This window comes from Salmo salar, chromosome 12, assembly GCF_965601325.2.
Source record: "Salmo salar chromosome 12, fSalSal1, whole genome shotgun sequence".
Classification (NCBI taxonomy): Eukaryota; Metazoa; Chordata; class Actinopteri; order Salmoniformes; family Salmonidae; genus Salmo; species Salmo salar.
The window spans coordinates 18,536,292-18,552,500 of NC_138302.1; the positions used below are offsets into that span (position 1 = coordinate 18,536,292).

The window sequence follows — 16,209 nt, forward strand, 5'->3', positions numbered from 1 at the left end:
TATTATTGAATGAATTAATGAACAAAGTTAATAAAAAAGAGTTAGAGTGAAATAATCTTTAAAAGAATCACTCACCTGAAACACATGAGTCCAGAGAGACAGAGGATGAGAACCAGAACAACAACTATGATTCCTACAGCTGCAGTCAGAACTGTTTGTTTCACTATAATAAAATATGGATGATGAGTACATGGTATGATATAATAAACTAAAAATAAACTTAAATACAGGACATTAATACAATACTTGTTAAGGGATCTTATAACCCAATGTATAGTTATAAACTAAGGTTTAATAAGACAAAGTATAGTGATTAAGATTAGATTGAAACATGTAGTTTTGTATTGAAGATGTAACTTTACCTGCTACAATGATCATCAGAGCTGTAGAGTTCATAGATCCTCTTCCATTCTGGGCCTCACAGTAGTATTCTCCTCTGTCCTCAGAGGTGATGTTAGTGATGCTGTAACTCTGTCCTGATGATTTTGGTGAGGTTACATTCTTCTTGTACCAGGTGTATTTGTCCACAGGTGGGTTGGCATCACTGCTGCAGGTCAGAGTCACTGAACTGCCCTCCACTATTTCACCAGAGGGACTGACTGACACGGAGGTGTTCTTTGGTTCATCTGGTGGACAATATGTAACAACATTGTTTTAAATTGTGTTTTACTTGTTATTGAAATATGAATTTAAATGTGATCCTCTGATTAAAAGATGAGGTTAGATGTACTAACACTGAACGTCCACAGACACAGAAGAAGAGATGAGACGTCCATATTTATTCTCAGCCTCACAGTAGTATTCTCCACTGTCCTCAGAGCTGATGGTGGTGAAATTGTATGTCTTTTCAGATCCTGTCAGTGAAGCTCCATTCTTCTTGTACCAGGTGTATTTGTCCACAGGTGGGTTGGCATCACTGCTGCAGGTCAGAGTCAATGAACTGCCCTCCACTATTTCACCAGAGGGACTGACTGACACTGAGGTGCTCTTTGGCTTATCTGATGTTAAGGATAATTTATCAGAGGGTTATGACAGTAGTATATTTACAAAGTAAACGTCAAAAATAAATTAGAATTTGTCAGATGATTATAATGGTCATGATATGTCAAAAATCTGTGAAGCCAGACTATTAAAAATAGAATCCACTAACACAAAACATTAACAGGAACACATGTGATACTGAGCTGTACTTTACTCACATCTCACATTGATGTTGATATATTCAGGCCTCCCTGTCTTAATCCCATTCCAGGCCTCACAGCAGTACTCTCCAGTGTCAGACGACTGGATTTGATTGAAGACAAGATGTGGTCCTGTAATACTCTGATAGCCACCTCCATTCTTCTTGTACCACCAGGTGTAACTCTGGACAGGTGGGTTGGCATCACTGCTGCAGGTCAGAGTCACTGAACTGCCCTCCACTATTCCACCAGAGGGACTGACTGACACTGAGGTGCTCTTTGGGCCGTCTGGTAAAGGAGAATTTGTCAGAAGGATATGACAGTAGTATATTTATGACCGTAGTATATTTACAAATGTCATGTCAAAAATAAATGATCTGTTAAGTCAGAGAACTATCTAAAACTCTAACTTACACAAAACGTTAATAAATACAGATGGAGATGTTATGCTTTAGGACTAATGCATTTAATTCCAATTGTTTTGCTACCTTATCATTCAAACACTGAGCTGTACTTTACTCACACTTCACATCCATGTTTATGGTCCTAGACCTGTCTGTCCCCATCTCATTCTGGGCCTCACAGTAGTACTCTCCAGTGTCAGATGACTGGATTTGATTGAAGACATGCTGTGGTCCTGTCATACTCTGATAGTCACCTCCATTCTTCTTGTACCAGGTGTATTTGTCCACAGGTGGGTTGGCATCACTGCTGCAGGTCAGAGTCACTGAACTGTCCTCCACTATTTCACCAGAGGGACTGACTGACACTGAGGTGCTCTTTGGTTTGTCTGATGTAAAAGATTAATTTCCCAAAGCCTTAATGTCACAATACTTTCATAATAATTCTAAGATTTTACAGTAATATAGACAATGAGTAAAAAAGGCTTTTTGTTCTGTAATGATTGATAAAGTAAGATGCATGATACTTGCTAAGTAGTATATTGTACTTATAAGGGCACAAGGTGAGACACAGATGCAGACACAGGAGGCAGATGGTCAGAGTCCAAGATGTTTATTAACAATCCAGAAAGGGTAGGTAAGAGAATGGTTGTGGACAGGCAAAAGGTCAAAACCAGTTCAGAGGTACAGAATGGCAAGCAGGCTAGAGGTCAGGGCAGGCAGAATGGTCAGGTAGGCGGGAATGGAGTCCAGAAAAACAGGCAAAGGTCAAAACCGGGAGGACTAGTAAAGGAGAATAGAAAAGCAGGAGCACGGGAAAAACACGCTGGTTGACTTGAATATACAAGACGAACTGGCACAGAAAGACAGGAAACACAGGGATAAATACACTGGGGAAAATAAGAGACACCTGGAGGGGGTGGAGACAATCACAAGGACAGGTGAAACAGATCAGGGCGTGACAGTACTATTGTACTGTACTCACACACTGCAGGAGATCTGAGACCATCGTGGCCTTTTACAGCACAGGAGTAACTGTCTGCATCCTCACTGCTGATGGAGTACATGGGAGAGGAGGCCTTTCTTACAGGTTGTCTGTTCTTGTACCAGATGTAGGTGGGGTTGAAGTTGTTAGTCAGAGTGCAGGTGGTGCTACAGGTCAGTGTCCTCTGTCCCTCTGCAGCAGGAGTCACCTTCACCTGCAGACCTGAAACAATATGTATAAAACCACATACACCTCTGTGTTAACAGGATGGTTCATTTATTTTCTCCTGTAATTCAATATGATTTACAGTTGTATCATACAGTGTAGTATTACCTGTGACAGACAGAGTTGTTCCTGGGAAACTATGACCCCATTCAAAGTTGTCTGTTTTAAAAGTGAAGCGATACTCAGCTGAGTCCTACCTCGCCCTGCCTTCGACAAATCTGACCTTGACTCCATTTTGTTACTCCAAGCCTATAGACAGAAACTAAAACAGGAAATGCCCGTGCTCAGATCTGTCCAACGCTGGTCTGACTAATCGGATTCCACGCTTCAAGATTGCTTTGATCACGTGGAATGGGATGTGTTGCGGGTAGCCTCAGACAACAACATTTATGAATACGCTGACTCGGTGAGCGATCAAACAAGCAAAGCGTTAGTATCGAGACAAAGTAGAGTAGCAATTCAACGGCCCAAATATGAGACGCAAGTGGCAGGGTCTACAGTCAATCACGGATTACTAAAAGATAACATCAATGTCTTGCTCCCAGACAGAATAAACAACTTCTTTGCTCGCTTTGAGGACTATACAGTGCCACTGACATGGCCTGCTATCAAAACCTGTGGGCTCTCCTTCTCCATGGCCGACGTGAGTAAAACATTAACCGTGTTAACCCTCACAAGGCTGCCGGCCCAGACAGCATCCCTAGCTGTGTCCTCTGAGCATGTGCAGACCAGCTGGCTGGTGTATTTACGGACATATTCAACCAATCCCTATCCCAGTCTGTTGTCTCCACATGCTTCAAGATGGAAACCAGTGTTCCTGTTCCCAAGAAAGCTAAGCTATCTGAACTAAATTACTATCGCCCCATAGCACTCACTTCTGTCATCATGAAGTGCTTTGAGAGACTAGTCAAGGATCATATCACCTCCACCCTACCTGTCACCCTAGACCCACTCCAATTCGCTTACCGCCCCAACGGGTCCACTGACGATGCAATCGCCATCACACTGCACACTGCAGTATCCCATCTGGACAGGAGGAATACATATGTGAGAATGCTGTTCATTGACTACAGCTCAGCATTTAACACCATAGTACCCTACAAACTCGTCATTAAGCTCGAGACCCTGGGTCTCGAACCCGCACTGTGCAACTGGGTCCTGGACTTCCTGACGGGCCGCCCGCTGTGGTGAAGGTAGGAAACAACATCTCCACCCTGCTGATCCTCAACACTGGGGCCCCACAAGGGTGTGTTCTGAGACCTCTCCTGTACTCCCTGTTCACCCATGACTGCGTGGCCATGCACGCATCCAACTCAATCATCAAGTTTGCAGACGACACTACAGTAGTAAGCTTGATTACCAACAATGATGAGACGGCCTACAGGGAGGAGGTGAGGGCCCTCGGAGTGTGGTGTCAGGAAAATAACCTCTCACTCAACGTCAACAAAACAAAGGAGATGATCGTGGACTTAAGGAAACAGCAGAGGGAGCACCCCCCCTTTTAAGTTCCTCGGCGTACACATCACGGACAAACTGAAATGGTCCTCCAACACAGACAGCGTGGTGAAGAAGGTGCAACAGCGCCTCTTCAACCTCAGGAGGCTGAAGAAATGTGGATTGTCACCTAAAACCCTCACAAACTGTTACAGATGCACAATCGAGAGCATCCTGTCAGGCTGTATCACCGCCTGGTACGGCAGCTGCTCCGCCCACAACCATAAGGCTCTCCAGAGGGTATTGAGGTCTGCACAACGCATCACCGGGTGCAAACTACCTGCCCTCCAGGACACCTACACCACCCGATGTCACAGGAAGGCCAAAAAGATCATCAAGGACAACAACCACCCGAGGCACTGCCTGTTCACCCCGCAATCATCCAGAAGGCGAGGTCAGTACAGGTACATCAAAGACTACTGCATCTTGCCTATGCCGCACGGCTATCGCTCATCCGTATATTTATATGTACATATTCCCATTCATCCCTTTACATTTGTGTGAATAAGGTAGTTGTTGTGAATTTGTTAGATTACTTGTTAGTTATTACTGCATTGTTGCAACTAGAAGCACAATCATTTCGCTACACTCGCATTAACATCTGCTAACCATGTGTATGTGACAAATAACATTTGATTTGATTAGTTGCCATATTATTCTTGTTAGTAAGTATAGTTTGCTTTGCATTTTTCATTTAAACACTTGAAAACTAGGTGATGCATCTCAATAGATTTCATCCTGCAAAACCTCAAATAAATAAATAAAGATTTGAAAAGGAAAGAAAAGTAGTATATAGAATGTTACTGTACCTGTGACAGAGTGACTCCAGGATCACCAGTATATAGAATGTTACTGTACCTGTGACAGACAGAGTGACTCCAGGATCACCAGTATATAGAATGTTACTGTACCTGTGACAGACAGAGAGACTCCAGGATCACCAGTATATAGAATGTTACTGTACCTGTTACAGACAGAGTGACTCCAGGATCACCAGTATATAGAATGTTACTGTACCTGTTACAGACAGACTCCAGGATCACCAGTATATAGAATGTTACTGTACCTGTGACAGACAGAGTGACTCCAGGATCACCAGTATATAGAATGTTACTGTACCTGTGACAGACAGAGACTCCAGGATCACCAGTATATAGAATGTTACTGTACCTGTGACAGACAGAGAGACTCCAGGATCACCAGTATATAGAATGTTACTGTACCTGTGACAGACAGAGAGACTCCAGGATCACCAGTATATAGAATGTTACTGTACCTGTGACAGACAGAGTGACTCCAGGATCACCAGTATATAGAATGTTACTGTACCTGTGACAGACAGAGTAACTCCAGGATCACCAGTATATAGAATGTTACTGTACCTGTGACAGACAGAGTGACTCCAGGATCACCAGTATATAGAATGTTACTGTACCTGTGACAGACAGAGAGACTCCAGGATCACCAGTATATAGAATGTTACTGTACCTGTGACAGACAGAGAGACTCCAGGATCACCAGTATATAGAATGTTACTGTACCTGTTACAGACAGAGTGACTCCAGGATCACCAGTATATAGAATGTTACTGTACCTGTGACAGACAGAGTGACTCCAGGATCATGAGTATATAGAATGTTACTGTACCTGTGACAGACAGAGTGACTCCAGGATCACCAGTATATAGAATGTTACTGTACCTGTTACAGACAGAGTGACTCCAGGATCACCAGTATATTTCCCTCCAGTATGATCTGTTATAAATCTGAACTTGTACGTAGCTGAGTCTTTCTCTCTCAGGTCTCTGATTGTCAGTCTATTCTTCTTATCTCTATGGTACGTCACACGACGATTGTAGTCTGGGTCATCTCTCAGACTCACAGGTTTCCCCTCAGCATCATATTTAGTGAACCAGAAGGTTGTTGTGATTGTATGAACGCTGGGATATGTGTAAGAGCAGGACAGCTCCACTTTTGACCCCTTAAAGGCACAGATACTCTTCTTGGTGTAAATCACACTCCAGCCAGTCTGACCCAGTACCACTGAAACATTCACACAACACAAGGGTATTACCTAATGGCTTACACTAACAGTAGGGTTTTGTCCACACTTTGTGTCTGTAGTTGCTGAGTTGAGTGTGAATGGAAACTACAGCTGCACTTATTGAGGTGTGAAAAGAAGCTATAAAAGTGAAGTGGAGATTCCTAACAGACGACACCACTGAACACTCCAGAATAACATCAAGATCTGTATTATTTTAGAAATGTCTAAGGATACTATAATACAATTAAGAGTGAGACCATACCTGCTACAGACCAGAGAAAGACCACCAACACACTTCCTGCTGTTCTCAAGGCCATTGTTGCATCTCCCACCCTGCAGTCTTAGAAACATAAACAACAACTCACTCTATAGCTGGTGAATAACTCCACCTGATACATTGAAGTAGAAACTGTAAATGGGGTACAGGGCCTTATTACTGAAAATGAACCAGGCTCATATTGTGTTGTGCTGTATTGTGTTATATGGTTGTCTATGTGAATACTGTCTGTCTGTAAGTCTATTGTACTATGTATGTAATGTGTGTGATGTGTTGCATGTCTGTCTACGTCTGTCTATTTAAGATGACATGATGTATGATGCAAGAAAAAAAGATCTAATGGATAAAATAAAGTCATAATCATCATCATCATCAACAACAACAAGTCACTTATTGAACAGATGTGTAGTACTGTAAACATATATTTCTACATTGATTGTTCTGAAGCTGTTTTATCCTCAGAACCCCAAATATAGGAGGATAAATGTTCAACCCTCTACGGTCCGTCAAGCTGTACAGCAGCCTAAAGACTGACCACCAGGTTCAATGATAGCTCCTATCCCCAAGCTGTGAGGATAAACAGTAAGTCACACACACATACCTTTAATATCATCATTATATGATAGTGTCTGTATTCACAAAGTGTCTCAGAGTAGGATCTAGGATTAGTTTTCCCATTTAGATCATATTTATATGGACCAGCAGGACCTGATCCTAGATCAGCACTCCAAGTCTGAGACCCTTGAGTACATGACTTGTGGCTAAAAACAAACAACTATATTTCAAGATATCAAGAGTACTTACAGACTGAAGGGGAGAGGTCTTGTACAGTGAGTCAACTGACTGGTAGTGAGTGGGAACTGCTAGTAAGTGTTGGTTCTGTGGTTGATACATATTTATAGTAGTCAGAACACAAGTAGCTGATGCAGAACTGTCCTTTCCTTCCTCTTTAAGACATTAACATGCATGAGGACCAGACCAGCACGTCAGAATAGTGTTTACTATAGCCTACTATTTAGAATGTTTATAATATCTTAGAATGTGTTTACTATAGCCTGCTATTTGGAATGTTTATAATATCTTAGAATGTGTTTACTGTAGCCTACTATTTAGAATGTTTATAATATATTAGAATGTGTTTACTATAGCCTACTATTTAGAATGTTTATAATATCTTAGAATGTGTTTACTATAGCCTACTATTTAGAATGTTTATAATATCTTAGAATGTGTTTACTGTAGCCTACTATTTGGAATGTTTATAATATCTTAGAATGTGTTTACTATAGCCTACTATTTAGAATGTTTATAATATCTTAGAATGTGTTTACTGTAGCCTACTATTTAGAATGTTTATAATATCTTAGAATGTGTTTACTATAGCCTACTATTTAGAATGTTTATATCTTAGAATGTGTTTACTATAGCCAACTATTTAGAATGTTTATAATATCTTAGAATGTGTTGCCTTGCCCCTCTCAGTTCTACATGGACAAGGTCAAAGTTCTATATATATTTATTATTATTTATCTAAGCCTTATTTTTCCAGGTAAGTTGACTGAAAACACATTCTCACTTACAACAACAACCTGGGGAATAGTTCAAAGGTAAGAGGAGGGGGCATGAATGAGCCAATTCAAATAAGGGGATGATTAGGTGGCATGAGCGACAGATCAAGAATTTTAGCTAGGACACTGGGGTTAACACCCCTACTCTTACAACAAGTGCCATGGGATCTTTAGTGACCACAGAGAGTCAGGACACCCATTTAATGTCCCATCCAAAAGACAGCACCCTATACAGAGCAATATCCCCAATCACTGCCCTCGGGCATATAATAATTTTGATCTGAGGAAAGAGTGCCTCCTACTGGCCCTCCAACACCACTGCCAGTAGGTTCTGGTCTCCCATCCAGGGACTGACCAGGGTGAACACTGCTTAGCTTCAGAGGCAAGCTAGCAGTGGGATGCAGGGTGGTATGCTGCTGACAGCTGGTAAGCTCCATGGACTTGTATGTAAGCATTTCACGGTAACCTTTTGATTAGATTTTCATTCTATTCTACAAACCCATTAAAATTTACACTCCTCATCAGCTGTATCAAAGTGGTACTGAAGATTCCAGTGTTCTAGACTACAGATCTCCCTATTGGCATCTCAACATTACTGCACCATCCTAATAATAATGTCCTCAACAATGTTGGGATAATAACAACATAACAAACTGGAAATGAATCAGATAGAATGGTGAAACACAACACTGGCTACTTGACACCCCAATCCCTATAGTGCACTACCTCTGACCAGAGCCCAATGGGCATGGTATGACTGTGTGCATGTGTTTGCCTTCTCAACTTGATTGGCCTGCAGCCCTGTCAATCACCCTTCACACCGCTGTTCATCCAACCAATCAGGGTACTTGGATGCGCTGCAGGACACCGCCTCCCCTCACCTTTAGTTAGTGCACGGCATCTTCAGTCTTGAGAAGTGTTGTGTTGCTGACAGACTTTTGACATGCAGTTCCTTACTGAAGTGTGAGACCAGCGAATATAACCACACAATAATATAAAACATCTTCAAATGGAAACAGCTGTGTCTGCATGTATGTGGTGGTGGTGACCATCAAGAGTAGAGTGACGGGCCTCAACACCATGTTCTGACCAGACAGAACCTAAACCAATCAGCATTAAGTACGTAGCGGGTCTCGGCATTGTCAGCTAACCACTCAGACGAGATCCAACTGTTTATACATGTAAAAACGGTCTGGATGACCTCTACTAATCCCTAGGTACTGACTCAGGAATGTGTGAAGGACCACAGGGATGTCTGACAAAGGGTTGTTATTGTGACCACAACAAGGCCCTCCGGTTCACTTTGGGTTCTTATACAACAGGATTTCTAGGAGGAAAGAGATACATGGAAATAGAATTAAACCTTCTCTCCAGCTGCCTCTTACCCGTTGTGCTTTTTGTCCCTTCCTGCCTCCCGTCCAGGATGATTACATCATGCAGTCAATGCATCTGTTCGACGTCATTTAGTGACACTTCCTGTGGGTGTGGCATACCAGAAGGGACGCCCATATTTACCCCCACTGCCCCCGCCCCATGCTCTATCCAAAAACAGACTCAATGGAGATGTCAGGGGGGTAAACGATACCTCTCCATTGGATCTCCACTCTCCCATCCACCCCTCACCCCTCTCTTCCTACCTGGGAAAGTTTCACACTAGTTAGGGGGTCATGAAACATATGACATCACATTCTCACTAAACAATGATGTATTCTATTCTCTAACTACTACTTGGACAAAATGGTGGATATTCATCTAAGGACAAAGGCTTTAAATGACGAAATAAACTGTGAGATATATTAACAATCATGGAACATTCCGGTATGTTCCATCTTTCTGTGTTCCGGAGTGGAATGCCCTCGCTGATGGAACTACCTTCAACACTCCAAACATCCATGATGTCATATTGTGTCTGCATGATGTGTTTTAAAATGGCAATAAATAATATTTAATGTAACAGGACATTGCTCCTTCTGAAAGTGTCTGTGTTTATTTTGTACAGACATGATGATGATATTGAAGGTGAATAAACCACTATTGCCCTCCAAACCAATGTAAATGTATTATTTGTAGTTACTGTATGTACTGTACACTATAAGAGGTGAGATTTTGAAAGCTTTTCATTTCCTCTCCACTGAAGAAACTGTTATAACAAGGTGGAAACAATGACAATGAAGTTTATTCTGAAAAGACTACAAAAAATATCACACTTCACACATTTTTTTAAAGCAATAAGAAACGTTGCATCAAGCAGAACTCTTTCCTGGACATTGAGGCAAAATTGTGCCTTAACTTGTCATAAAAACTATTTAAGAAATCACACAAACGTATATTATGTGTATCATGGTACAGTACCATATGAAGTAATACAGTTGTTCATATTTAGTCTCACAAGTCTGATGATTTTTTCAGACAGATTGTTACGCCCCTGAAAAAGGGGAGAAATAATCACGAGCGTGATATGGTATCGTTTCCTCAATAACCTTTAGTGCAATCATTTTACAAAAGTAACACATTTTACAGAACAACAGATCTACAGGAAAGAGCTAGTGTTGTAGGGTACAAGGCTTATTCAAGTCACAACAGTATACACTAATTCACTGAAACATATACTAATATCAATGTAACTGTCAAGCACAAAGCTTTAACTCAGTAAACCATAACTCAATTTATCAACAGTCAATAAAGTGTTTGAAAAACCATTATACAAACAACACCGCAAAATATCTTATTAATAACAACGCACATGTTCATTGATGATCGACATAAAATGGCAGCTACTCTCAGTACGAAGCTATCCTTCATGCAACCGAGCAGAGCTCATATTACTCTCAGAAAACTTAACTCTAACTTCCTCAAGATGTTACTAAGACACACCTAAACACTCTTGACATGTTAGCGAGTTATTACATTTAAATGACTCTGTTTAATCTTCAATAACGTACCTGAAAAAGGGGAGAAATAATCACGAGCATGATATGGTATCGTTTCCTCAATAACCTTCAGTGCAATGAGGAAAAACCCGCGATTTCCCCGCGAACTTGGGTGGAGACCAGAGCAATCGATCTCAGCCTCATAGATTAAGAGCATTTAGTAGATCACAGATTAACACTTTTCCCCTTCAATTAGGCACCACAAAATAAAGTAATCAATGTAATGTTTACACATTCCTTTTACAATTCTTACCCTTTGTACGCTTGACGGATTTTAACTTTTTAACACAATTATATGAATGTTATCAATCTCTATCAACTAATATAGAATGCATGATCTTTTTAACCTTAGATGTTTTAAGATCCTCACATACTATGAACTTACTAATACTTTTTAATGTATAACAGGCTATGAGTATTTCCTTTAACCTGTCACAATAACATATAACAAAATAATAGTAATGTAAAATATAACTGAACATCGAGGCTGACTAATTCAGATATATAACGTTTTGGTCAAAAGTTCTTGTAATCAGATACCGAGTTTGCTTTAAGAAATATTCAAAAAAAATTGTTACTTATTAAATATTTACAAGGTTCATTTCTTATTCATCACAGTTTAATAAAAGGCTAAACTGACCCTAGATCAGCACTCTTATTCTAAGTGTGAATAGAGTAGTCCTGTGTGACTCAGTTTGTACAGCATGGCTCACAGGTTCCATTCCTGCTGGGACTTCCCATATGAAGGATCTATGCACCATGACTGTAATGACTGAGTGAATGGGTTCCATTCCTGCTGGGACTTCCCATATGAAGGATCTATGCACCATGACTGTAATGACTGAGTGAATGGGTTCCATTCCTGCTGGGACTTCCCATATGAAGGATTTATGCACCATGACTGTAATGACTGAGTGAATGACTTTAGATAAAAGTGTCTGCTAGATGGCGTATATGAGGTTTATGGAGAATGAATCAAATTCTAGAGAGCTGGTTGTTATGGATGTAGAAAAGTTACATGAAGCTGCTGTTATTCAGCGATAAAATAAGAATTTTTGTGCGTCACACAGCTACTCTGAATGGACTGGATTGTGAACAATACGATGCGCTGCCGCTGAATTACAGCAAGACCCCATAGTTAGCTAACTAGCTAGCTCACAAGCTAACATTTAGCTATCAACATTAGCTAGCTAGAAACAACAGACAACATTGAGCTGTCATTATGCCAAGGCCAAGGCAAGCTGCTCTGAGTTTCCAGTGTGTTCTTGTGTGAAAGAGGTGTCTTCAGCTCACTGATCTTCAGAACAACGGACCCAAAGTGAACCCTGACATGCATATAACTAAGTCTGTCTGTCTGTCTGGGATTATTGTGTCCCATTGTGTCTGCATGATTCGTGTTTCCTTTAAATGACAATGAATAATCTTTATTGCTGCTTCATTATTGTTATTTTATTGTGTGATCTTTTTTTTATAGCATTTTGTATTATTTTCTTAACTAACAATGCAGTTGTTTTTATGTAAGTGCTTGTCTTTAACCATTTTACAGTAAGGTCTACACCTGTTGTGTTTGGCGCATGTAACTAATACAATTTGATTTGATTTGTGTGTTTAGGTGCTGGACATTGCTCCCTCTGACACTGGGATTCTGAACCTCTAAAAGTCTAAGCCGTTTGGGGGGGTTCTACTAGCTGACATATGGAATTGGTTTAAGGTGGTCGTACCATGGATCATTTAGATATTTGATTTTGATTTATAGTACCCCTTTAGGTTAAAAAGGAGAAGGACTAATGTTTGTGAGAGCAGGCAGGTGACTGCAATATAGTCTGCCTGGAACATGCCCCATATTCAATTGTAATTCAATAAAAAATGTGCATTTATTTATCCCCTGTAGGGACAATTACTAAACACCCTATGGCATCAGGCTTGCAGTGAGTCTCACAGTGACATCACAAGGGGTCACACTTTCAGGTCACATGTCCAGTCACATGACCATACATACATACACAGTAAAACACATGATAACAACAGATGTCAGCCCCCTTAGTGTTTACAACATGGTCATCATAGAGGAGGTTCACTGGGCAAAGATCCCATCAAGGTTCTAATGATGACATCATCTCCATCATCTGACATCAATGATGACATGTTTCACAGATCATGCCGAGGGAGAGGGGGAAGGAAATCAGAGGTGCACTCTTCTCACTTTGATTTACACTTCACACACTCATTCTATATGTCTAGTGTTCTGTCCCCCCATCCACCATCCCCCCAAACCTCCTGTTCCCTTTTAAAGTTGGGACACGGTCCCTCATCCTCTTCCTTAATCTTCATCATTCTCCTCCCTCTCTACTATCCAGTCACTGTGTGGTGGTCAGGGTTGTCATGGTGGTCAGCGTTGCCATGGATTCCTGTCTCTTCCTCTCTAGTCAGGCTTGTGTTTGAAGCGACATTTGTCACCATAGAAACAGCCGGTGGTCCTCCAGAAGAAACACTCGTCACCGTTGATGGGAGCCATCCTCCTGGTCCTGGGAGAGAGAGACAAACAGTATCAAAACACAAACACCTGCACCTGTGCTTCTGCTTCCTCCTTCCATCACTTTGTACATTTCAAAAGTTTATGAGTTTATTGATAACACTTTAGAATAACTCATAATGATGTTTTGACAGACAGATGGATGTCCTTACCCTGTGGAGGCGTACTGGGAGGCTGAGGAGGTGATGAGGCCTATAGGGTTGGTCCTCTGAGGAGAGGGAGGGGTTCTCTACAGCCAGCGGTCTAGGTACCTGATCACCAGCCTAGTGCTCTCCAGCTCCACCCTCTGGACATGAGGACAAACAGCAGCAACAGTCAAAATATTTTGAATGGAACCAATAGCAAAGTCCCACAAGTACAATGGAACCAAAAGCATTGTCCCAAAAGTAAAATGGAGCCAATAGATTAGTCTCAAAAGTACAAGAAAAGGTGCACTTATTATTTGTAAAACCAGAGAGTCATTCTAATGTACTATCTTTGGTGAAACGTAGCTAAACCTCACAATAAATCATTATTAGATGTACAGTATGTATTTCTATATTGTTGTAATACTGGCTGTCCTGGTACCTGAGCACCAGCCTGGTACTCTCCAGCTCCACCCCCTGGACAGGAAGACAAACCGCAGGCGTAGTCCAAATACATACAAATGAACCAGTAGCATGGTCCCAAAAGTACAATGGAACTAATAGCATTGTCCCAAAAGTACAATGAAACCAATAACATTGCATTGGATTTTATTACCGGCTTGTTTATCATTTGCCACCAGAAAGGAGTTGAATCGTTGTACTTTTCTCTCTGTGTTGGACAGTGATACTATTTATGTGCAAGACTCATGCTCTACACTGAAGGCTCTTGACTCTGTGTATCATGCAGAGACGTCTAACTCACCATTGTGATCTCTACAGTGCTGTCAGGTGGACATCAGTAGCAACACGCAGGCTCCAACACTGGTACATTCTTATTTAGAAGACCATTTAAGGAAAACTGCCATGTTATATATCCTCTCTTCTAGCATGAAATGTGAACACATACAAACTCAGATCTCTATCTTGTTTTATGCTAACAGTTCTGAAAATTAGAACCAAACATGAAAAAAAGTCCTTTCATTTCATTATTCAGCCCCTTGATCTTAGAATGTCCTTCATTGGAGGAGTTCAAAGGACAAATAGATGAACAGGTTATTGAGATATGTAGCTGTTTCTAGTTGTCAGCCCATGTCACTAGTTTGTATTGCCTTATTTTAAGCCCCCGTCCCCACAGGAGACCTTTTGCCTCTTGCCAGGCCGCCATTGTAAATAAAAATGTGTTCTTAATTGACTTGCCTGGTTAAATAAAGATTATCCAAAAGTGCAATGGAACCAATAGCATAGTCCCAAAAGTACAATAGAACCAATAGCACAGTCCTAAGCGTACAGTGGAACCAATAGTATAGTCCCAATAGTACAATGGGACCAATGGCATAGTCCCAAAAGTACAATTGAACCAATAGCATGGTCCCAAAAGTACACACTCCTTAAGGTCAAGCTAAAAAATTGATAGCACATCTCACATAGTTCAATGCATATGACAGCATTATGTTTCATCCCACCACTCACCTTTAGCCTCTCCAAGGTGCAAGTGGACACGTTGGGATTCTTGAAGTTGACAAAGGCACATAATCTCTCTTGTAGAACTCTGATACTCTCTCTCTCCCCACAACTACAGTACCGAATAAAGAATTAGAATGTAGAACTCTGATACTCTCTATCTCCCCACAACTACAGAACATAGAGAGTATCAGAGTTCAACATTCTAATTATATCTCCACACAACTAAAGTACAGAATGTAGGAGAGGAAGGGAGGGAGGTGACCACAGTCAAAATACAATGCATATAGGAACAGGGTGCTATTTGAGACAGCCTATAGAACCTATAACTGTAGGAATATATACTGTGGAATAACCAGAATTAAACATACCCACCCACTGGAGTCCTGAGGGGAGGAGAGGACCACCACTGGAGTCATGAGGGGAGGTGAGGTCCACCACTGGAGTCCTGAGGGGAGGAGAGGTCCACCACTGGAGTCCTGAGGGGAGGAGAGGTCCACCACTGGAGTCCTGAGGGGAGGAGAGGTCCACCACTGGAGTCATGAGGGGAGGAGAGGCCTACCACTGGAGTCCTGAGGGGAGGAGAGGTCCACCACTGGAGTCAAGAGGGGAGGAGAGGTCCACCACTGGAGTCAAGAGGGGAGGTGAGGTCCACCACTGGAGTCCTGAGGGGAGGAGAGGTCCACCACTGGAGTCCTGAGGGGAGGAGAGTTTCGCCACTGGAGTCCTGAGGGGAGGAGAGGTCCACCACTGGAGTCCTGAGGGGAGGAGAGGTCCACCACTGGAGTCCTGAGGGGAGGAGAGGTCCAGCACTGGAGTCCTGAGGGGAGGAGAGGTCCAGCATGTATTTCATGTACAGCATGTATTTCATTATTGTTGTAGTGTTTTGGGTAAATCAGAAATCAAACTCCTCTAATAATGGCTATGCTCCCTGTGGTGGGTTCTGGTAGTGCAGTCTGTATATACAATACCCCCTGTGGTGGGGT

At 41.7% G+C, this 16,209-nt stretch overlaps 1 protein-coding gene across 4 annotated transcripts; it reads right to left on the reverse strand.

Moving 5' to 3' along the window:
- Nucleotides 1–56: 56 nt before the first annotated feature.
- LOC123733170 (B-cell receptor CD22) lies at nucleotides 57–11,188 on the reverse strand. Of its 4 annotated transcripts, none has more exons than XM_082958679.1 (9): nucleotides 11,117–11,166; nucleotides 6,592–6,669; nucleotides 5,987–6,328; nucleotides 2,568–2,789; nucleotides 1,705–1,971; nucleotides 1,200–1,469; nucleotides 735–998; nucleotides 363–626; nucleotides 57–163 (listed from the first exon to the last, which is right to left on the reverse strand). In XM_082958679.1, the coding sequence occupies exons 2-9, from the start codon at nucleotides 6,644–6,646 to the stop codon at nucleotides 72–74; spliced, it is 1,776 nt and encodes a 591-aa protein (XP_082814805.1). In that variant the 5' UTR covers nucleotides 6,647–6,669; nucleotides 11,117–11,166; the 3' UTR covers nucleotides 57–71. The 4 variants fall into 4 exon arrangements, with proteins under 4 accessions (XP_082814805.1, XP_082814802.1, XP_082814803.1 ...); XM_082958676.1 differs by lacking the exon at nucleotides 11,117–11,166 and adding an exon at nucleotides 7,411–7,718; XM_082958677.1 differs by lacking the exon at nucleotides 5,987–6,328 and having other exon boundaries at nucleotides 11,117–11,188.
- Nucleotides 11,189–16,209: the final 5,021 nt, after the last annotated feature.